The sequence below is a fragment of the Ruditapes philippinarum genome, unplaced genomic scaffold (genome assembly GCF_026571515.1).
Source record: "Ruditapes philippinarum isolate M1 unplaced genomic scaffold, ASM2657151v2 ctg530_1_1_1_1, whole genome shotgun sequence".
NCBI classification, from domain to species: Eukaryota; Metazoa; Mollusca; class Bivalvia; order Venerida; family Veneridae; genus Ruditapes; species Ruditapes philippinarum.
The window spans coordinates 137,243-160,364 of record NW_026863984.1 but is presented as its reverse complement, the minus strand read 5'-3'; the positions used below and the strand labels follow the sequence as shown (position 1 = coordinate 160,364).

The 23,122-nt window shown below is 31.8% G+C and overlaps 1 protein-coding gene across 1 annotated transcript; it reads right to left on the bottom strand.

Annotated features, from left to right (window-relative positions):
- Window positions 1-3,743: 3,743 nt before the first annotated feature.
- On the bottom strand, window positions 3,744-22,803 carry LOC132724008 (myeloperoxidase-like). Its single transcript, XM_060708821.1, has 16 exons — window positions 22,651-22,803; window positions 19,887-20,219; window positions 18,197-18,326; window positions 17,226-17,464; window positions 16,086-16,286; window positions 15,470-15,521; window positions 15,000-15,103; window positions 14,436-14,543; window positions 13,334-13,438; window positions 12,752-12,926; window positions 10,994-11,113; window positions 8,792-8,986; window positions 8,249-8,464; window positions 7,342-7,505; window positions 6,181-6,283; window positions 3,744-4,247 (listed from the first exon to the last, which is right to left on the bottom strand). Exons 2-16 carry the CDS (start codon window positions 20,215-20,217, stop codon window positions 4,187-4,189), a joined length of 2,304 nt encoding a protein of 767 aa, XP_060564804.1. The 5' UTR covers window positions 20,218-20,219; window positions 22,651-22,803; the 3' UTR covers window positions 3,744-4,186.
- Between the last annotated feature and the right edge of the window lie 319 nt (window positions 22,804-23,122).

The following is a 23,122-nucleotide window of genomic DNA, read 5'->3' as shown; positions in this document are numbered from 1 at the left end:
GAAACGTTCGAATCACACCATTCACCGTGAACTATATTGCCGCAGGTGGTTGAAGTTATAGTATAGCTATGTTATATTAATATAAAAGTCCCGGATGTTTTCATACTTATTTCAATTTCAAAGATAATATATATTTTGCGTCATTAAAAAAGCATTAATCAAAATTGTTAAAATAATTAGAAAGTAATGGTTAAAAGCATTCCCGTTTTATAGAAATATAAGGAATTGACAATTAATTATTTTTTAAGATTAAAAAAACGTAAATTTTACTTCGTAATTTTATGTAAAAAAAAACGAAAAAACAAAAAAAAACAAAAAAAAAAAAAAAAAAAAAAAAAAAAAAAAAACACAACAAAACACATTGAGAAAAAAGGTTATTTAGTCCTTGAATATATCCACGAATGTTTCGGTAACTTAAGGATAAAGTATTATGAATTTAAAGAATTTAAGAAAAACAGAAATTTATCGCACTATATGTTAAACATAACATTCGAGCATCGTATTTTAAAAGATGCGCTAAAAGAATACTTTATTGCATTTTCAATTTTTGTATGCAATCTTACAAATATAAATTATCTTCATTTTTAAATTTTTGTAGCAGACTTCAAAACACTTGACTCTGACCGCTTGGATACATTGGATGCGAAGAGGCTATCCGCTTAATTTACCAGAGGTCGTATTTTCTTCTCAGGGGTCCGCTTAAAGAAGCAACCGAGGTATTTCTCCTCTGCCAGTAATGCGAGAGAGTCGCAATGAGACCTTTACAATGCATGTTTTAAATCCAGCAAACAAAGAACTATATCAACATTCAATTTTACTAATCGACATGATGATTATTAATCATATTCAATAACATTATGTTTATAAAGATAAATACTTACCAATATAAACTTTATTACCATTTTTCAATATTTGATGTTGTCATTAAAGATAATTTGATACTCTTGATGCGTGCCATTTGACGTACTTGTATTTGCGACCTTTTGAACGTATTCTTTTTCAATAGCAGTACTAATATTATATATTTACAGTTTAACCCTTAGTCTTCTGACGACTACATATTCTGTGCCGACAGATCATGGTCTTTTCTTGTTTGTTTTTTTTGAAAAGGATGATAAATGGTATTTTCTAAAAAAAGAAAAAAAAAGAAAAAAGGCGGAATATTAAGAGAAGTAATGCAAATACATATATCTTCCTTAGGTAGTACTATTATTTCATTTAAAATGTGCTGTAATGTAGTTCTGTAATGATTTTTTAATGTATATAAACATACGTATTTGACTCCGCAAAAAACATTTTCTATGCATTATTGACATAATAGTTTCATAAGTCATTGTATCAAAAGAATAAAGTACTTTATTTTATTTTTTCTATATATTTAATTAGTATATGCAATATGCATAAATGACACCTTTAAAATTAATCCACTGGAACGTATATTTTATAACTAACAGCAATGTCACTGTAAAGTTAACAATAAGATAAGTTCAAACACATAACTAAATTGACTAAGTACGCATATTTGACGCTTCATGGTTTAATACTCTGTCAGGCAAAATAAACGTTTAACACTTCTTTTGATCGCTGATAAAGGTGCTTAATGCAAATGGATCCTACTTATAAACTTTCTTTTTTAACTTTAATTTTATACGTTTTCAGCCGGATGCAATATAATAGTAAGTGTATACGTTATAAAACGTTAAAAATGTAATAGAAACGCCCATAAATCACAGTAACAATGACAATGTTTTGGAAATTGCAATAAACATTTATGGTGAAAAAATTAAGTCACATCATTTTTGTTTGATAAAATATTTATACTCTATAGAGCGTAAATTGGATAAATATATTGTAAATTTCATAACTATAGTGGAATGTCAACTTAAATACAAACGTCAAGAAAAAAAACGGTTGTTTAATAAATAATTCAAATTTTAGTGTTTTTACGAACATGTTGTTAGATATTACGCGTATTAGACGGTAAGACGTCTTATAGACTTTGGCGCTATTACGTACGTATCATTTTACCGCGACGTGACGTTGACGTCACTTTTGTTAATCTACGGTAAGTATCTTCCCCATTGCCTCTAGTTTTTATTTCTTTGATTACCCCCCCCCCCCCTTCCCCTGGTCTCCTGTCCCCTTCCCCTTTATGTGCCTATTATTATTTTCTTTGAATTCCTAATCAGTTACAAATTATTTATCATTTAAGTTGATCTTGTTTATCATATTTTGTACATTTGATATTAGAGTTGAAAATACAGTTATTGAAATCAGATGTTCATATTGAGTTGTTTATGTCATCCCAACACATGTACCTCAGAAAAGATAGCACTTTTAATAGGTGTTACCTTCACCAATGTTTGTATTTACATGGATTCGTGTTGATATTACGCATGGATATGAGAAGAATGGGTGAAAATCACTAATCACATTGGCACACAAATCTACATCAAAATCAAAAGGCAAATGTTTAATTTAGACAATCGAAAGAATGAATAATATATAATCAATTTTAGTTAAACTTTTCACGATCTTAAAATGTGATCACAAACATTTTAATCGTTAAAGATATAAAAGGGTCAGCGACCACGTTTTCGAATCATGTAGAATTTTATATTCAAAGAAAACATAATGATTAGTTACTTTAAAAACATTTGTAATTAATATAGTTCATATGAATATTGCAGGTAATCTGGGTTTTATGTACATGCAAAACGCAATGTCACATGCTTTTCATTTACAAATATAAACTTTGATAAAGGTAATTCAAAAGACTGTGCCTTTTCCAAGTTTATTAACTCCGAGTATTTGATGATTATCTTTGAATTTGTACAAGTTTCCGACATTCTCTCGGGCTTATTGAATTTTAACTTTGGCTCTAAATTAGTACGTGGAAATTCAATTGCTAGCTAGTTTTTATTTTAACTTTTGTGTACACAATGATGTACACAATGATGTACTACTACTTAAGAAATAATATATCCCAAACAGTGATTTTATCGCTCAATAACATCACTGTTTGGAGTTTGGATGCGAGGAATTATATCACGAGGGCGTAGCCCGAGTGATATAATGATGCGCATCCGAACGACAAACAGTGATGTTATCAAGCGATAAAATCACTAATTTGGATATATTATTTCGATTCTAACACGACATCAACAAATAAATGTTGCCGTACTTGATAGCTAAGCAAAATTGCGCCTGATTTGTTTCCGTACTTATTTTCAGCGCGTCGGATTTTTAGTGGTTACGTCGCGTGTATAATGATTACGTCACATGTCTAAATATAGAACGTCAAACTGTGCATCTGTTGCATAATAACACACACTTTCTGTTCTTCTATGTTCAATAGGGAAAAATGCGGGTCGTGTTAGAATTTTGAATAACGTAATCGTAAGGTCAAAGAAGCTATTCGCGCATGTTTCTATCTGATGCCCACTTTTCATGATCTGTTTAATCGTGTGGGTGCTAGAATTTGCTTTTATGTATAGCACTAAATGGACAATTAGTTATCATATTGCAAAGAAACACAATCATTCGTAAGAAAGGGTTTTCTTTTTCATTTTTCAGCTACCTTTTCTATGATAAAGAATGATAAATTACAAAAATGTGATAAGTTCGAATCAAGGCACTCAAAGTACTGTAAACACTACATCATACATCAAATATCAACGTCTTGGGTCATTTCTTTTACATCTTTTTATAGAATAAAAACAAGTATGACAAAGAATTTTCGATATAATTATATATTTACTGAGTAAACGTAGGAATAAAATAGGAATGTACAACTACAAGAGTGAAAAAAAACCCATTTCAATAACACTTTGAAATGATGTTTATTTTAAAACAATCATGTGTGCATAGTGAATAGAAAATTTCACAAAATATATGTAATCAATATTAATAGATAAAATATGTGAATGGAAGATATAAAATTATATCTGAAATTGAAAACATCTGGTTTTTAAAAAAAGATACCAGTTTCAGACTAAAATATCAGTTTCATGATAAAACATACCAGTTTCGTGCTAGAATAACGTTTCATTGCTAAAATTTTAGTTTCATGCTGAAATATCAGTTTTATTCTTAATTATTTGTTTCGAATAAAACATCATAATTTTGTTGTCTTTCAACTGCAATTTTAAGCATGATTTCAGTTGATGAAAACTTGCCATTCCGACTACCAACCGCTTAAGTCCCAATCTCCGCCAGTCGCCGTACGTATCTCATCACAGCTTTTCCTGAAAAAAAAAAATCAATCAAGAATGTTGTGTTTAATTAAATGCGTGTTGCATGACACATGATTTGAGCCACGTCATGACAAAACCAACATAATGCGTTTGCGACAAGCATGGATCCAGACCAGCCTGCACATCTGCGCAGTCTGATCAGGCCCGGCTTTCACTAACGTTCTCAAAGTAAAAAACTCAGCTCAGATTTTGTTTTCTTTTAATGTACATTCATTCTTGATAAATCATTTTCATTAGCGATCAAATATTCACACATTTGCAATTGCTTTTTGTTGTTTTTTGTCATTGATTGTTTCTTGTTGTTGTTGTTCTTTTTAAATAAAACAAGAAAATATAGATCTTAATGTAATAAATATACAAAACGTTTCCCTGTTGCGTCATCTTACATCAAAACAGCAACTATATTAATATATACATGATATACCACGTACAAAAACGAACACACTATGCTATGTTTTAGTCATAGAAACCCATCAACAATGTTCACTAAGATAGCCGCTTATGTCTTGAGAAAAAAAAGAACAGTCTCAGTTGAGAAAATTCTCAAATGTTGAAAAAAAGTTTAGTGAAAGCCAACTTGAGATTTTTCTCAGGTGAGTAAGAATCTCAGTCAATACCGAGACAATCTTAAGTTGAGATATATCTCAGTTTGAGAACGTTAGTGAAAGCCGGGCCTGGACCCATGCTGTTCGCGATCAGTTTCTCTACTTGTTATAGGGTTTGTAAGCGAACAGCATGGATCCTGATAAGACTGCGCGTACGCGCAGGCTGGTCTGGATCCATGCTGGTCGCAAACCCATTATGTTGGTTTTGTCATGACACATGATTTATTTTTTAAAAGTTAGCTTTCAAACTCACAATTTTGATGATACATAGAAGTTACGTACATAATTAGAGACGCTACAACCATCATTCAGATACTGTTTTCGTTAACGGCTTTAATACTTGACGTTTACTTTGAAAAGCCAATGACACTCATCTATTCAGTATATGGACTAAATAGATTAATATATATGACGGTTTGAAAAAGAATTTTAAAGTGGCAATTAGACTTAATCAACAAGTATCGAATAACAATCGACATCAAATTTATAAGACAACGATAGTAATACAGTTTAACAGTACCAATTGAAACAGCGGAATATAGTTAATGTATAGCTTAATATTTTAATACCTATACATAAATCCCCAGCCATAACAAGTAATAACAAGTGCACCGCTAGGCGGAGCATTATATGCCCGAAAGTGTTTTTCTTTTTTTTATTAAGGATGAAGCATTTGTAAGACATTACATAAATTAAATAAAGAATTACCGCCTTCAAATAGCAATCCTCCTATAAAGTTTGAATAGTGTGGGCCAAATGGAACTTAATTTATGCTCTGGAAACTGTTTTCAGTTTTGAGGTAATAGCGTCCTTGAACTTTGACATTGTGACCCCAAAATCAATAGGGATCTTCTACCCAATATGGACAATCATCCTATGAATTTTGAACACTGTGGGCCTAATGAAACTTAAGTTATGCTCCGGAAACTGTTTTCATATTTAAGGCGATAGTGACCTTGACCTTTGACCTTGTGACCCCAAAATCAATAGGAGTCTTCTACCCAATATGTACAATCATCCTATGAAGTTTGAATATTGTGGGCCAAATGGAACTTAAGTTATGCTCCGGAAACCAAATTGCTAACGGACGGACGGACGGAGAGACAGAGACGGACGGCCGAACGCCAGGGGGTATAACATAATATAAAAACAGTTTCAAACATTTTTAAGGAAGCTTGAAGGAATATCTAAAATGTTGAGCAGTGATTTGGCTCATATGGAATTTTAAATACGACCTTTACTTAACGGTTTAGCTCATTAAAAGTAATGCTATTTGTTAAACAAATGGATTATAATTTTCAGTTTATTAAGATCCATACCAATCAGAATTCGTCCGGAACACCTCTGACCTCATCTTTGTAACGCCAAGGTTGTCACAGAGGATTCTAGCCAAAGTTTTGGTCTGTATTTGTGCTAACTTGTCTGTAATAAAAATATCTTTATACATATATGTATGTTATTTAGAATATACTTTAAGGATGAGATGTAATATTAGTTATATTATTATTATTATTAGAAATATAAGGGCTTTGTTATAACATCTTTAATCAGAGATCAAATATAAAGATTTGATCCTCGTTGAAATAAAAGTGGAATTTAAAGCTTTTATCTAGTGCTATTAAAAAATTGCCAAAAAGTAAGTCGACATATAAAGGTTAATATCCGTTACGCAAAGCTAATACAAAATGGTACGCCCTAAACAAACGTTTGTATAGTTAACTTAACTTGATACTAAACTAAAAGATTTGATATACACTGATTTATCACTCTTTAGTTAAGCTTACTCTTAATTATATCATTCTTTTCGTTATTCTGAGAAATAAAACTTCATTTGAGCCGCGTTATGAAAAACCCACATAATGGGTTTGCGACCAGCATGGATCCAGACCAGCCTGCGCATCCGCACAGTCTGACCAGGATCCATACTGTTCGCTATCAGTTTCCCTACTTGTTATAGGGTTTGTAAGCGAACAGCATGGATCCTGATCAGACTGCGCTGAAGCGCAGGCTGGTCTGGATCCATGCTGGTCGCAGACGCACTATGTTGGTTTTGTCATGACGCGGCTCATTTCATTTTAGTTATCAAGCTTTAAATATCCTGACAGTGAGTGTACATAAGTTATAATTAACAACTTGAACGGCCTTTAGTTTAATAAATATCAAGCTTTGACTAGCCAAAAGTGAAAAAGCTATGAAACACTTTAAGTTAAAGAGAAAAAAATGAAACTTTAAATTAAAGGACAAACATGCAAATTGCAATTCAATTTAACTTACTTTATTAACCTGAGCTAAGATTTATGTGGGTCTCTTCAATTTCTTTACTTAAGGTCAAATATTCAACTCTGGTATCCCTTTAGGAGCTGTGAAATCCAAAGCTCTGACCTACTTTAAGTGAAGGTAGTATGCATATCTGAATTTCCTTAAAGTTTACATTTTTCAGGTTTAGTTTAATTAAGGCGGCAATAAAACGTGCCACTTACCACCAGTGAAACCGAATTCAGCATTTTCATACCAGAACCTGTCCCCGTGCTTTAAATTGGCAAAGTGTTTGGCTACAAGACAGGTCTGCGTCGGGCCCGAAATGGAGCCAGTTAGCTTCTTTTCTGTTACAAATCCTGTCCACGGATCCACGTCACGTACATCGCTGCAAAAATATGTCACGAGTCTCTTAGTTAAACACGTTAATGGCTATACTTAATAAACTAAGTCCAATATGTTAAACTAACAAATTCTTACCTTTAATTCATTTGACAAACAAAGGCATACAGAACCATAGATTTAAATTTCCGAAGAGAGAAATATACTGTAGTAGTTTTTCAGAAATACTTCTGAATTAAAATATTTTGAATCCGTTACAAAAAACTTCGTATGCTTTGTTTCGCCCTGTATGTAGCTGTCTGTCTTTTAACAAAAAAGCTATGGGTTCTCATAAGAAACAAATTGTGATTTTTACACTAGAAAGGCTAAAACGACACTGAACTATTCACAAATCATTTTTCGCAATTATAAAGTAAAAGCTGATTAAATTTTTAGTTGTACTTGTCTAAGAAAAGCATGTTTGCAAACACACACAAATGTATCTTTTTTAAGTTATCACGAACAAAATAGATACATTCAGAAACCCTTAAGAAAATCCAACACGGCAAAATTGAACATGTTGCAGGCTCGGTTTGATTGAGCCTGTTCATGGACGGTACTGGAAAGTGCAAGTTACAGTCCACGACCCCTAGCACCGGCTTAAGCAGAATTCAACATTTAAACATGAAATAGTAAAATTTTGAATTAGAAACTTCCGCAGATGTTTTCATACCAAACCAAAGCAAAGAAAAAAAACATGCATACATACAAAAAAACCATTAATGACAAAAATAGGAATATACCACTTACGCATACACTGATGACATCTTATCTATGTCCTCTTGTTCGGTTGTACTTAAGAGATCACTCCATGCCGTTGCCGCTCCCAGTCCGCAATACTCGCGGTAAGACGTATATGTTGGCATGCCCCATTCCCTACCGCGCATGATGTTCAACGAAGCAAGATCGAACGAGTCTCCGTTTTCATCCAAAAATAGAAGATTTCGGGAAGCATCATTCATTATTCTGAATTTTAAAATGGATTGCTTTATACAATTATATGGCTTTATGATAAAATTATATAAATGTGATAAAATATAATTATATGCTATTGTAAATCAGGTTATAAAAATTTAAAATGTAAAGATTTCAAATGATACATGACATCGTCTGGTACGTCGGGAAAGCTGCAAGGTAATCTGAAACTGCATTAAACGGGAGGGCCATTAAGAACAAGAATAAATGAAAGAAAAAATGAAGCGGCACAATTTTATACAAACGGGCACACAGTTAGTGATTATTCGATAATGGATCATTCTAATGTATGATAAGTGATGACAAAGTGAGTCTTACCTACTAACATATGGGCATTCACTTTTTACAAATCCAAGAGCAAGTTCGTCGATTCCTTTATAATGGTCCTTGATAAGATAATGTGGTCTCTGAAACACGTTCTCTTGGTTAACCTCTTCAAAATTTGCTACTGGTGTCTCCTCAGAGCTCAATTCTTCAGCCAAATGCAACTTTGCAGGCATCAGATTGTGATATCTTAGAAGGAAATAAAGAAACATTTCAAAAGTCTGTCATGTATCACGTAGCCCTTGAATCTGCTATAACTAGAAGTTATTTACCTTTGACACAGTATTAAACACGGAAACATCTTTGTTGGCTGACTTATTTTGAATTTTCATTTCGCTATTCTCAAAACTGGTAATGAACACTATTAAAACAAAAAGAAGCTGGTAAAGTTAATAATACATTCGGCATGTGAAGCGGCAACATCTATGGTATTAAGATTGGTAAAAAGAAACACTGTAGAAGCAGAATGCTCGTTTTGTGGTGATAAGCTGTTAAATGTTATGTCAAAATTTCTTAAAATGGTAAAATTAACATATGAATGTCGAATACTACTTGAAGCTATTTTAAAATAGAAATACAATGTGCTATGGCTATCATTTCACCGGTATGCCGATTTTCCATTTACATCTAAATACATTTGAGTCTCTGATTTCAACTTGACATATTGTAGACGAAATGTTTCAGATGAAACCATATGTATATATCTCCTTTCATTCGTTCATAATGAAGATACATAATGTCTTCAAACAAAAAAAATTGCTTGTTTTCCTTTCCTTATTTTGCATTTTATTAGTTTTTCGGGGTGGAGGGGACGTTTATATTTTCCTTTTCCTAATTTTTTGAAAAGAACAATAATATTTCCCTTCAACCCCCGTGATTCAGAAACATACATTCATAATAAATGAATACGTTATTAAATAACTTTAAGAATATATGAACATATATCGTATATCAGAAATGATCTTAATATAAAAATCCACTTAAAACTATTATGAGATGTAACAAAGTATTGCCCGAAATTATGTTTATGTTTAGCCGGCTGCGAAAAAACTGAATGAGCAAAAAATTTACCCAGTCAAATACGTAAACCTCGTGCATGATACTACTGGCGACACCTCTCGGGAGAATATATCGGACAAATGGAAATTAATTTTCTACATTACATTACAACTTAGAAAATCACATTGAAACGGGGGATAATCACAGCCGAAAACATTTCAAATGGATTAAGCACAGTTCATGCCCATTAGCGCATGCTTTACCTTTTCTTTCAAATTCTGAAAATAATTATGTAGATACCGTGCAAGCAATTTTATTAGTCTGTTTTTACTGTATTATATATAACAAATGTTTTAAATTGGTTCGAATGTTAAATGTTGCAAACTGAGTACCGCTTAAGTCGGTGCTAGGGGGCTTCAGGGATGTTCCACTTTGTCATTATCTTTCATGTACAGACTCTATCAAACCGAGTCTGTATTTTTTCATGTAATTTTGTTGTGATTTATGCTTCCGATGGGTTCCCGCTTTTTCTAGACTTTTAAGTGATCCCGCGGTATGATATGTGTAGTGTGATCATGTCTTACTTTATAAATATAATAGTCAATTGTTAGTGTCAGATATATCATTCAATCTGATATAATGCTGTTAAAACCTGTAAAAAACTGGTCAGACAACTTTATTTCTTATCCTTATTGAACCAAAAGGAAATAGATTTTAGATTTTGTCATTAGTTTAGATCCAATCCAGCCTGTATAGACGTGCATTTGAGCAGTCGACTAACCTTATATTTTCACCGTGATATGCCCTCAATTGATAGTGGAAAGTTAAAAAATGGGGGGGAAAAATGAAGAAAAAAATGACGGTAAACAAGTCCATGGTCTCAAGGGCATTCCGACACAAAGCCCGCGTTCAAATAGTTAATTGAATCTATTGAAACAAATGTCTTTTTTTCCATTTTTATACAATTTAGTTATCAACTAGTTGCAAAATGTGAGATGACTTTTTATTACATGTGTCAGGCAAATTTAGTTGTGACATTCACTTCTTCGTGTCTGAAAGGGCATTCGATTGATTGTTTTTCCTAATGCATGTTATTAAGTCACTTTTTTCATTGGATATCATTATCAGGCTTTAAACAATTTATTACCACTTATCAATGCATATTGTTACACTGTATATGTATATGCTATTATATACCTATATGCCATTGAAAACGCCTGTGTCATGGATGAATCGATGGAAGAATCGTATGAGTAAGTACTGGAAACGCCATACAAATCTAACTCTGATTGACGGAAAAGTACTGGTAACATCTCGCTGAAAGAAACGAGTTAACAGTTTAAAAAAGGTATTATGTTTCAGATTTTGAAATTTAATGCATGTAATAAATATATGAAGACGTTGTATACATATTCCATCACCTAAGTAATTTATATTCAATTAGTTTTCAAAGGTGATTTACTAAGTTCTGTTTCTAGGTAATTACTGTCATTCAGAGTTGAATGTGGGTCCTTCTTATAAATCAATACTGCTTTCAGATTCTATATTTAACTCGTTATTCTCAAATGTATAAAAGTATACTAAGCTGAAATCAAATATTGGAAAGAAATTATAACTGCTACACAGTCTCTTTATAGATATAAAATAAACATGTTTTACTCCACACAAAGTAGATATGTTATGTTTTTAACTCTGTCACAATATGAATTTATAGTGTCAATAAAATAACTGGCAGCTGTTTTTAAAGAAAATACAAACTTTACTTGGACTGTAACAAGTAACGCAGCTTCCCATACATAGTTTATTCGTTGTTTATTAAAAAAAAATATAGCTATGTTCAGTAAGAATTGTATAGACTTTAAAAAAGTTCTTTGAGTAAAATATTTAAGTCAAGGATGAGCATACTGTAACCCAATTTATATTCGCGAATACAAATTTTCGCATTTTGCCGAGGTTGGACATATTCGCGAATATTAATTTCCGCGTTTTCTTGATTTCCCCAAAAAAAAATTTCGCGGATTGGAAAGTCCGATGGGGCAGTAAAATCCATTAGCCGACTATAAATTTTCAATAATTGAGGTCATTATTGGTGTCTTAAATGGGATTAACAATACGCTAGCCTTATATTGTATTGGTAAGTGAATTGTGATCACAATTCAGCAAAACATTTTCTCTATATATGTACATGTACGCAACGTTCGTCTTCATTTTATCTAGAAAAGTCTTTAAGAAATTCGATACTAGTATGAAACCATCTTGTATTTCACAGTTTGTAAATATGTACACCCAATACCCTTTTGTGATGCTCGATAGGTTTCTTAACAATTAACGCAAACAATTATTTTATAGGATCCAAAAACAATAGCCTTTTGTGATGCTCGATAGTTTTCCCACTATTGTCAAACGATTTATTCAAACATTTATTTTAAAATAATTGCGAGTACATTGTGTGCATTTACTTAGTATAGAAGTGTAAATATGAAGAATTTTAAAACTGACACATGCTCCGTATAGTACCCTATACGGAACGTGATTGACAATAGGTCTACTAGTATTTCATAAACGGTATTAAAATGTAGATGTTTATTTTGATTGCTATGTTGACATAGAGTTCTTTTGATATTTTTAAAATAGTAGTAGTTTACTTAGTTTGTGTTTTTATTGCTTTATGGCAATATTCATAACAATTCATTACTTCCTAGCAGGTGCCCGTAAAATTCGAATATATCCGGTCAAGTAGCTTTGCATAACCACGTCTAAAATAAAAAATTCTCTCCAATTTATTCGCGAAATTGTGCGGACTTATTCGCGCAAACAAATATTCACGCTTCGTGGCCATCCGCGAATAAAGCGAATATTAATTGGTCGCGAATATTCGTTGGGTTACAGTAGTATATCTTTAACATTGACTCACATGGTTTTCTTATTTGTCTTACTTTTCAATATGTTACATACTTATAAACAATACGTTGTATAAGTGCTCCTATTATTTTCCTCGTCTCCTGGTAAATTCTCTCATCAGTCCATGCGGGTCTTATTTCAGCAAGAAGTGTGGCAATACGGTTATGCTCCCGGACAAATATTGTATGATAACTCGTCAGTCCTGGATGAACGTTTGCTCTTGTGTCACCTATGTAATAAGACAAATACTAAATGATATAGCAACAATGTATTGGTTCCTTTTTAAGGTAAACTTTATTTATCTATAACCATAAAGCCTATACATGTTTATATATAAAAATATTTATTAAAAATGAAAGAATACAATTAGTACGACACAAACAAATCAAAGGGCATCATCTCGTCCTTTAAACGACAACTGACTTTCTTTACAAAATCTATAAATCTGGGTCATTGTTAACTGGACGTCTGGTATCAAAGCAGTAATAATCATAAAAAATATGTGTTATTCAAGAACCAAAACCTTAACTTCAATACTGAAAGCTATATTTGTTTCAATGGTGTACAATATCGGAGAAATTTTAATTATTTCACAGGTGAATAGAAAAGACAAGCATCCAAATTTTAGCATTTTACCTGTTTTGTAACAATATCTATAGTCCGGGTCTGTTACATTACACGGTAGATCAGACGCATCTGACGCATTTGGAAGGAATCTATTACTGCTCTCTAATAACCATCCTGCAAATATTATCTCAGTTAAAATAGGAACATAATATGACAGGTGACACAAATGGATAAATAGGCATTTTGAGACTACAGCAGAATAAAATTGAAAAAATATTAAGCACACATTCAAAAATGAAGACCAATAGGTTACTAATGTAACTTTTGCGCAAAATCTTTAAATTAATAAATAAATAAATACATAAATAAATACATAAAGAAAAAAACAATAAATAGATGAATAAATAACTAGAAAAATTCATAAATAAGAGCTGATAAATAAATAAATTACTGGACGATTAAATTTAATTAATAAATGAATAAAGAATAGAATAATTAAAAAAAACCAACAACAACCGATTCGTAACTATACATGTAGTGAATGAATTTTATAAACAAGTTAGCCTCTACAAAGGAGCTAATAGCCCTGCCGATATACATGTAGTTTGAAGTCTTCATTTTCTACAATATCTTTCAAAACTGATTAATTTCATCAAAAAATTTGAATGACGAAACCAGTTGGGACAAATACTATTGAAACTTTTCTTCAGGTAAATTTTCATAAGGAATCAATGTTAATAGGTAAAGTATGGACATATTTAGAACAGAAGAAGTGGCAGAAATTAAGACATAATTCCCTTGGTTTAAAAAAAATACGTAAATAAAGGAGAAAACAGGGCGAGGCATCGTTCACAAAACATAAATCTCGAATACTGCTTTAGCTAGTGCTAGGGGCGTGTATGGTAGCTTGCATTTAACAATACCGTCCATGAACAGGCATATTCCAACATCTTCAAGTTCTCTGTTTGAGCGTTTTTTAATAACTTTTCAAATTTTCTTTTTAATTTTAAAATTAAAGCGTACAAAATAGGGTTCAGTAGAAGAATTTGCATCTAACAAAAATATGATTTGCCTCAGTTTAATTTTATTACAAAAAACAGTTTGCATCCAATGGGTCAATACATATAACTACGGTTTTCATATGTTGTCAAAATACGCAAATATTGCTAACCTCCTGTCCACGTTCTTAAACTTTCCTCCTCTTCTAAGGTGGATCCATATACCATGCTGGCGTCAAGATATGACGTTACTGCATTTATCTGATTCTGGAACAGTGTGGCTAAAAAGCATGAAAATAATTTTTCTCTACACCTCACTTGTATTGTTTTGTATCGTTTGATTGTTGAGGACGTAAAATGACAGAAGTATTGTTTAATTTGTAGGTTTTTTTTATAGTTTTCTTATTTATTATGATTGTAAAGTGTTGCATAAATACGACCCGATAGCCAAATGGAAAGAAATCTTTAGAAAATACTTCTTATCCTATCTTTTATAATGGTTGAATTTTTTTATCCTTTACTCAATTTGTGTTAAGGATAAATGCTACGCATTCTTTTTAATTTATTACAATGAAGCCACTCTTGAAGTACAATTCCCAATACAATTTATGCTCATTTTCACTTTTACTTCTATGAAAAAAGTAAAACAGCAGAATCAATAAGTTCTCATTTAATTTTTTATCAGTTTTGTTTTGTTCTTTCTGTTTTCTTTTCCTTACTTGCAAAACATTATTTACCATCGTTACAACGGAATAAGGTAAAACTCCTTCTCGCATCCATACAATAATCCGATGCAAAATGACTCTCTTCAACCTCGGCTTTTATTGGAAGGCAGAAACCGCTTAAATAAACAACAAAAAACATGATTATACATTTTTTTGAAGTGGCGGCATGCTGCCCGAGTAATTAACCAAAGATTGTATAAATTATTTTTAAGAATTGCTGGCCGCGTATGTTCAAATTCCGTCAGGGGCAAGCCAATGTTTCCAAAAGCGAAAACATTGACATTTATTGCTAACTGTCGGTTGCTTCCAGGAACAGATTTGAGAGTGTATAATTAAGTATGTAGCGTCGTACACAATCAAACTTAATTAATCAGTATGTACAAATTAATGACATTGTCCAATGCTTAAGCATTAAACATTTCTAGGCTCTTGCATGTTGGGCTGACTCTTACAAAGTTTTTTTTTCTCAATCTATTACTTACCCTGGTCTGTCAACGTCTTCGTCACAGCAAATTCTGTTGTTTCCTACTTCACCTTTATAGTTACAAAATAGCAATAAATAATTGTTTTGTGCTAAACTGTTTGCTACTTTTAATAGTAATGCCATCATGTTTGTCTTCAATCACTTAATGTTATTTTGGATGTTATTTGAGGAAAGTTTTTAGGAAAAAAATAAGCACAAGTATCAAGCCAAGTGATTGACACTTTCGGTACCAAACTGCATAGGGTCGCAATTCAGATTGCAACGAAAGTCCGTCAGCCTTGCATATTTTACGTGCCTCTGGTTCGATCATAATTACAAAACTTCTCCAAGACAATTAATCAGGGACATGAAGTTTAATGATAATTTTATTTTAGAGCCAAATATCATGTTGGATTATAAGCCGATTACCAAAAATCAATACATTCTCGTTTAGTTATTGTCTATCTTGATATTCCGGTAAGGTGGACTGACTTCCCAAAATGTGTTCAAATCAGCGTAAAACTAGACAAACAAACGACAAGTCAATGAACTTAGGCATTTTAAAATATGTCAAACGAACTTACTAATTTAAAAATAAACAAACAAAGAACAAAATTACACAAAGTGCGTCGTACCTTCAGGAGTTTTTGCCAAATCGTGATCTATAAACTGCATAAAATAGAATAAAGCCAGGGAAATGTTATCGTCGTTGTCCGGCTTTGGTTGAGTCGTACTGCTGTGGACGATATTGCTGATGTGACGTGCAGACGGTAAACGTACGTCATTACGTGGTCTTCTCGTACTTGTAACGCTAAATTGACGTAAATGCCATTTATCTGAAGAAAAAAGGAAATAGCAATTTAGACATGGAAGATGCTATAATCATTACATTTGTTGTTCAGTAAATGTTCGAATTAACTAAATGATATATAACTTATTGTATCAAAGTTTATATTCTCACCGATTAAGACATGTTTTATTTGGATTTCGTTTTTAAAATTGTGAATAAATCTATATATGTAGCGGTGTGATTATTGCCGAATTAGTATACAAAATATATTATGCCACAGAGAGTCACCTTAAATACTAGTTAAAATATAACAGATGAACAGACATAGATGAAATGGACCTGTGGCCAAGTGGTTAAGGTGTCTGGTTAAAAACCAACCAAATGATTATGGTTATAATCCGAGTAATGGTAAGTTCATGAGGTGGACTCGAGACTAGTTTAAATTAAATTTCAAGTTTGCGTCAAAATCTAGCGAAAGTACAGAATTGTGTTTAAACTAACTTAGCAGAGAAAACTTGTAATTCTTCATACATTTAACATGTTCCCCTTGCGTTCAACAAGGAAAATCAAAGTTCACGGAACGAGGCACTCATCACCATAAAAATGAGAACACATAACTTTTAAGAACGCTCAAAACGACAAAATTGAAAATTGTACAGGCTCGGTTTGATTGAGTGTGTTCAGGGAATGTACATGAATGTGCAAGTAACCGTCCGCGCACTCGATCACCGACTTGATCAGAATTCAACATTTAAACATGAACATGGTGAAATTTTTAATTAAGAAATATCCGCAGATGTGTTCATACAGCGGTTATCATGGAACCTTCAATATGATACAGTAGTATTATTCTATGAAAGGAGGGTATGGTGTCTAAGTAAACGAAAGCCACAAAGCTGCCATTAAGCGATTTCCAATGATAAACAGCACATAAGCTGTAAACTTTTTGGATATTCTAATTAAAGTGTTAAAATAGCAAACAAACCGTCATTATAAGTATCATCTAACAATCGTCGGTGTTGAACGTAAGTCATTCCCCAAGTATAATTATTTTGATTGTTGCAAATTCCATCAATATTCCTAAACTCAATGGTGTCAACGAAAGTTCTGTTTGTTATGGCGCTGCAGTCAACTGCTATGTCACAAGACGGATCGGCTTGCGCATTTCTTGCAGTAAGATCTACGTCTACTTCTCTAAGAAGATCTTGATTTTCTCCAGTGGCCCTTTATTTCATAAAACATATTTTTCTAATTTCTCACAAAAAAAAATTAATTTGCAAATTCTCGCGAAAAAAATCATATAGTGACTTTTCCAAGTTTCCGAGTTGGAAGATAATTTCAACTTATTTTTATTTTTAGGACTTTGTACTTGCTTGTAGGTCGCAAGTTCGAATCCAATTCAAGACAGATACAATACACGCAAACAATTTCTTGTAAGGAAATTGTAATGTTCATTTGAAGTTAACATAGTTTCTCAACATTGTTATTGCTGTCAAACAGAAGAAAAAAATAACAACAGAAAAATACACCAAATCCCTACAGGACGCTCTAAACAGCAAAAATGACATTGTGCAGGCTCAATTTGATTAAACGTTTGCATAAGCCTATCGTGTTTGCATAATGTGATAGCCACTAAATCAAATCATAAAATCTTAAGTAAACGTAAAATTATATGAACATCTTCATATTTAACATTTTATTTCGGAATATTGTTGCATTACACGTCCGTTTTTTGTTTACAATATCTTCACTCATTTTAATGTGAGTTTGTAGATACTACAAATTATAGATCAGGGAAAGAAACTGCGCAATTAAATTCAAACTGATTTTCACAGGAAGCCGATGTGATTGAAAATTTGTGAATATAAGTATAAAATCATTGTACCATAAAGAATAATATTCTACTGAAACAACATCGATATAAAGAATAGTATATATTATATGCACTACACTTACAACAAAAGTAAGGTTTCAAGCTCCGCATTTCTCTTTTCTTGTTGTTCTATAAGCTTTCTTATTTTTGAGCTCGGCCGATTAAAGCTACGCAGTGCCTCTCTAGCTGTACCGGGGCCTTCAAAATGAGAACCTTAAAAGAAACAAATACTGACGTTTTGTTGGTCATAAACTTAACCTGTTAAATTTTTATCAAGTGTGTTCTATGAGCTGTTCATTATCAATATTAGGGACAGCTTGGTATTTTGAAGCTCGTCATGGATTTACAGCAACGACTGATTATATACTGCAGAGGATGTTATTACTTTTGTTTTGTGCCTAGTAATGGTTAATAAGACGGATCAGGCTGACTTAGTAAAAGTATTAGCCGAGTTATATCTTCATTCTTAAAGTACCAGCTTTTCAAGTAAGTTTCTAAACAGCAAAAACGTCATCTAGCTGGACAATCTTGTAATATCATAGTAAAGGGACAAAAAGAACAGTAAAGTTGATTACAATATTATTAAAACAATCGTCTCCCCACAAACGTACCTCAAAGTTGACGTATGCTATGGTTCAAGTAATATTAGAGTTAAAGTGACATTATGTCCATACTTTCATAGTCAATATGAGCTGAATTGACATTTTATTTCAAAAGAGTGACTGTTAAAATGGTGTTTGACCAACAGTTTACTTTGGAAAATGTTTTGGATAACATTTAAAATCTGTCTTAAATATCAAAAGACTGTCCTACTCCTTTTACAAACTAAACGTTTCAGACAAATTATAACTGAAAGGAATTATGGCAATATAAAAACTTATTTTGTCTTTTATCTGCTCACTCACTGTTTACCCTTAAATGTGCATAATGCCACTTTAATAATTTCTTTCATATTAAATTTTGATAGTGCAGATATGAACAACACAGCTGTCTACGACGTTACTCATACGTTATGATATATTTCTTTCTCCTGCTCATTCCATTTAATACTTGCTTTCATTCTTTCAAATATAATCAGAAAATGTCGCGGTCAATCGGTCTAATGTTTTCAAACCCAAGTCACCATAAATTTTAACAATTTAATGAGACACTATATCAATTAAATTTAATAAATATGTTCGGAATAAGATATCATTAATTTGTTGATACCATTAACTTATTCAACTTTAAAGTAGGTGTAAGCAAAGATCAAAACATTTAAGGCGACAAAATCTTTTTACCAAATACATTGTATTGACCAGATATGCACAACAAATAATTGTATGATTTTTAAATTGGTTAATGGTAATTGGTAAATGTCATAAAAATTGACCGTCATGCAGTTTTTAAAGACACTACAAAAAATGCTGAGGGCATGTTTTATTATGCGCAAACGCCTCGATATTTTACTTAAAGCGCTTGAATATTAAGCACTGGTTAACGTAGCAGTACAACCTTAAAAATCAATTGAATATATTGTGACAAAAAAGAATAAAAACATGACTGTATTTTATTTATAATGAATTTTTAAAATCATCGAAAAATATCTCGACATTCGAAGCCGTAAAATGTGAATAGGAAATGAAGACAATACAAAAATCCCATTATAGCAAATTTATAACATGGTTAATAAACATTTCCCTGTTATTTTTACGTTAAAACATCACTTTCTAAATTACTAATTGATTGTTATAACAACACTTTTTTATTTTATTTATAATAATTTCTACAAACCTTGGCTCTTGGTCTTTCTATCTTCCATGAACGCATCCGCAACTTTTCTTGCTACTTCAATATAGCTCTTCTCGACGTTGGCATATGGGGGATCATTCGTGTCTTGTTGAATGGCTTTCGATTGCTTACTGTTTACCCTTGTGGCTGAGCCATGATTTGAGTGGATGTTAGCGGGACGATTGTGTCTCTTGCTCTCTTCCAAAGCGTCTTCAATCTCCCTGATTAGATCTAGATGATTCCCATCGCTTTTGCTGTCATATACAGCCTTTGGTAAGCATTCAACTGTGGCGTATATGCCACATAGGGCTATGACAAGTATACAAAACCGCATGCCTGTAAAAAAGTGGCAGTGTACGGTGAAATATACATATGAACGTAAAAATTCTAACAATAATTTGTCAGTCATTATTTTCTTATGTAATACATGTAATAATAAACACGGTATTACATTAAGAGTTACTACATCGACAACAACATTAAGAATTATGATTTTATATATCAATCAATGTTCTACTATTTGTACTATTTGTAGGCAATTAGAATATTAAACCGTTCTTATAAAGATTGTATCTTCCGCAAGTGAATAATTTTTTTTTCAAGAGCATGTGTTTCAGAACAAAGAACATAAAGTAAATTGCATAAATTTATTATCATTGTCTATGTTTGGCTATTTTTTTTTACTGGTGCAAATTTGCAGTATTAGTTCTATATTAGGTGACACAAAACTGGTTTTTGTTTTCAGTTGTGTACATAATTCGCTCATATACCCCTTACATTGTATATTCCACAAAAAACTTGTACTGGTGTCGTATTAGATAACATACTGTCTTGATCTTAATAAGTCTAAAAACCACTACTCTTCGCCATATAAATTGCAAATCCTTGAATATGACTTGAACCAAAGCAATACCAGAACAGGGTAAGTTTTCAATAAAGAAAAACATGTGTATACGCGACCAAGCTCATCGGTTAATAATTGAACTTGACAAATAGAAATATAAATAAAATTGAAACATTTTAGGTCGACTGTGTACCCGATATGAACTTTTGAAACAATTTTGATTTTAATTTCACAGGCCGGTGAATGCGGTATAATAACCTTTATAGAAATAAATTGCTTGCACTTATTTTCATCATGATTTATGTCTTAGATAGGATGTTTGGATATTATAAATAGATGAAACAACCATTTACTGACGTCTTTTTTTGCTTTTTTTAAATCCAAAACTCGGTTCAACCTAGCTTAAAATTACTTACAAAACATTTCGTATTCTATGATATAGATGCAATTAATGAAATTTATGAGATAAAACTTTTAGGGCACAAAGCTCGATTGAAATTTTACACCTTTTCCTCTTATAACTAAGAAAAGGCTGAACTGATTTTGAAGTATTTGATTTAAAGTAACAATTTGTTTCGCTATTTGGGAGTAAATATAAACATCAGTATAAATGAAAAGATTCATGTGTTTCTATATACTATTTAGAGAAGGCTCAAAGAGAAGGTGCCTTTAGAGCGCCGACTTTCCTTGTTGATCTTGTTTATCATTTAAGAATATTTGACTGGTGTTTCTTGAAAATTATTGGCATATACACGCTTCATCATCGTCGGTTACCCACGGTATATATTTCGTTCATACAACAGTATCTAGATTACATAGTATGTAAGAAATATTTACAATTGGTAACCGACGATGACTTATTTTATAAGGTTAATATATCTTGTTCACTATTAAACGTCTGCAAAAGCGCGAAGCACAAATTTTAGCCAAAGTCCCAAGAGCTCAAATTAAAACAATGCAGATGTTTATTCACGATATAAATGTACATTATAACTCTACGTGCATGTATACGTAGAACTAGCCTAATTCGGTATAAAGAAAGCGATTTGGAATATAAATGTTATGTTCTAGGTCGAAAAACTACCGGACCGTCATTGCAGTAAGCTATTTTTCTTGGTACACTACATGCACTATGTCACGCGTATCATAACGTGCGTCAACGGCGCGTAGTCTCGTGCTTTCATCCCGAAATTAATGTTTTCTTCACCTTTAATGTATACTTACGTGTGTAATTTTAAAAAAATACCTATTTATAACTTACAAAGTTACAATTTTATGCATCAATATATGCATCATATAACGTTTATGCTCCTTACGTATTAGTCAAACAAAACTGAAACATGCTAGATTTGTAAACTAAATGGGTAATTATCATATTGATTCACGAGTTAAAAATAAAGATTACAAACCGTTTAATATCAGGATGACTAGTTATTCCGAATTGTTATTATTAATAATAATAATTATAATAATAATAATAATTATATTTATAATAATGAAAAATTTAATGATAATGATAAAAGTATTAATGATAGAACAAAAATAATAATATGATGATAACGATGATGATGATGATGATGATGATGATAATAATAATAGTAATAATAATAATAATAATAATAATAATAATAATAATAATAATAATAATAATAATGATAATAATATAATTATGAAATAATAATAACTATAATAAAAGATAACAACAACGAGGACAACAAACAACAAAAACACAAACAATAAATGATTATCAGAATTAAAATAAGTACAGTGTATTATAAAATAATATAAAATAAAAATAATAAGAATAACGAATATAATAATTAAATATTAGTAATATTGATAATTATTTATTTTACTGATAACTATCAATTGAAAATAGTTTAATTTTTAAATCGAAATCAAATTCAAATGTGAAAAACTTACCTTTACGACAGTGTCTCTTAATCGAAAGAATAATGAATCCGTTTTCTACAAATTTTGTATTTTTATATACACTACCCGTCAAACGTCACGCGGGTCATAGTTGACTGGTTCGTTTAAAATATCGCAAATTGTTTGGTTTTGCATACGTACGAAAGCGTAAAAGGATTATGCCGGATATCGTGACAACAAGACAATAGAGAATATTTAACAAGTTAGCACGAGAACGTTAGAAAAGAAAAATAAACTGTTTACGAGATAATAAAAACATGTTACCTTGTGGTATAAAAAGTTAACTAGAAAGTTAAAAAGATACAATAGTTACCATGAAATTATAAATAGAGAAAAACGCTTAAAATTAACCCGTAGTCGCGCAAAAATATACCAAAACCAAACAAACAAACCAATCAAGCGAACAAGCCCGTGCCCTTGAGAAAATTAAGAAAGAGTTAACCACGTCGCCCTCCGTACTTCC

Coding starts and splice junctions, on each gene's coding strand:
- LOC132724008 (XM_060708821.1), bottom strand. CDS start 20,217: ATGCGGTTTTGTATACTTGTCATAGCCCTATGTGGCATATACGCCACA. Junction 17,465..18,196: donor CTTGAAACCTTACTTTTGTT/GTAAGTGTAGTG, acceptor TATGAAATAAAG/GGCCACTGGAGAAAATCAAG. Junction 15,104..15,469: donor GAAGACGTTGACAGACCAGG/GTAAGTAATAGA, acceptor TGTTTATTTAAG/CGGTTTCTGCCTTCCAATAA.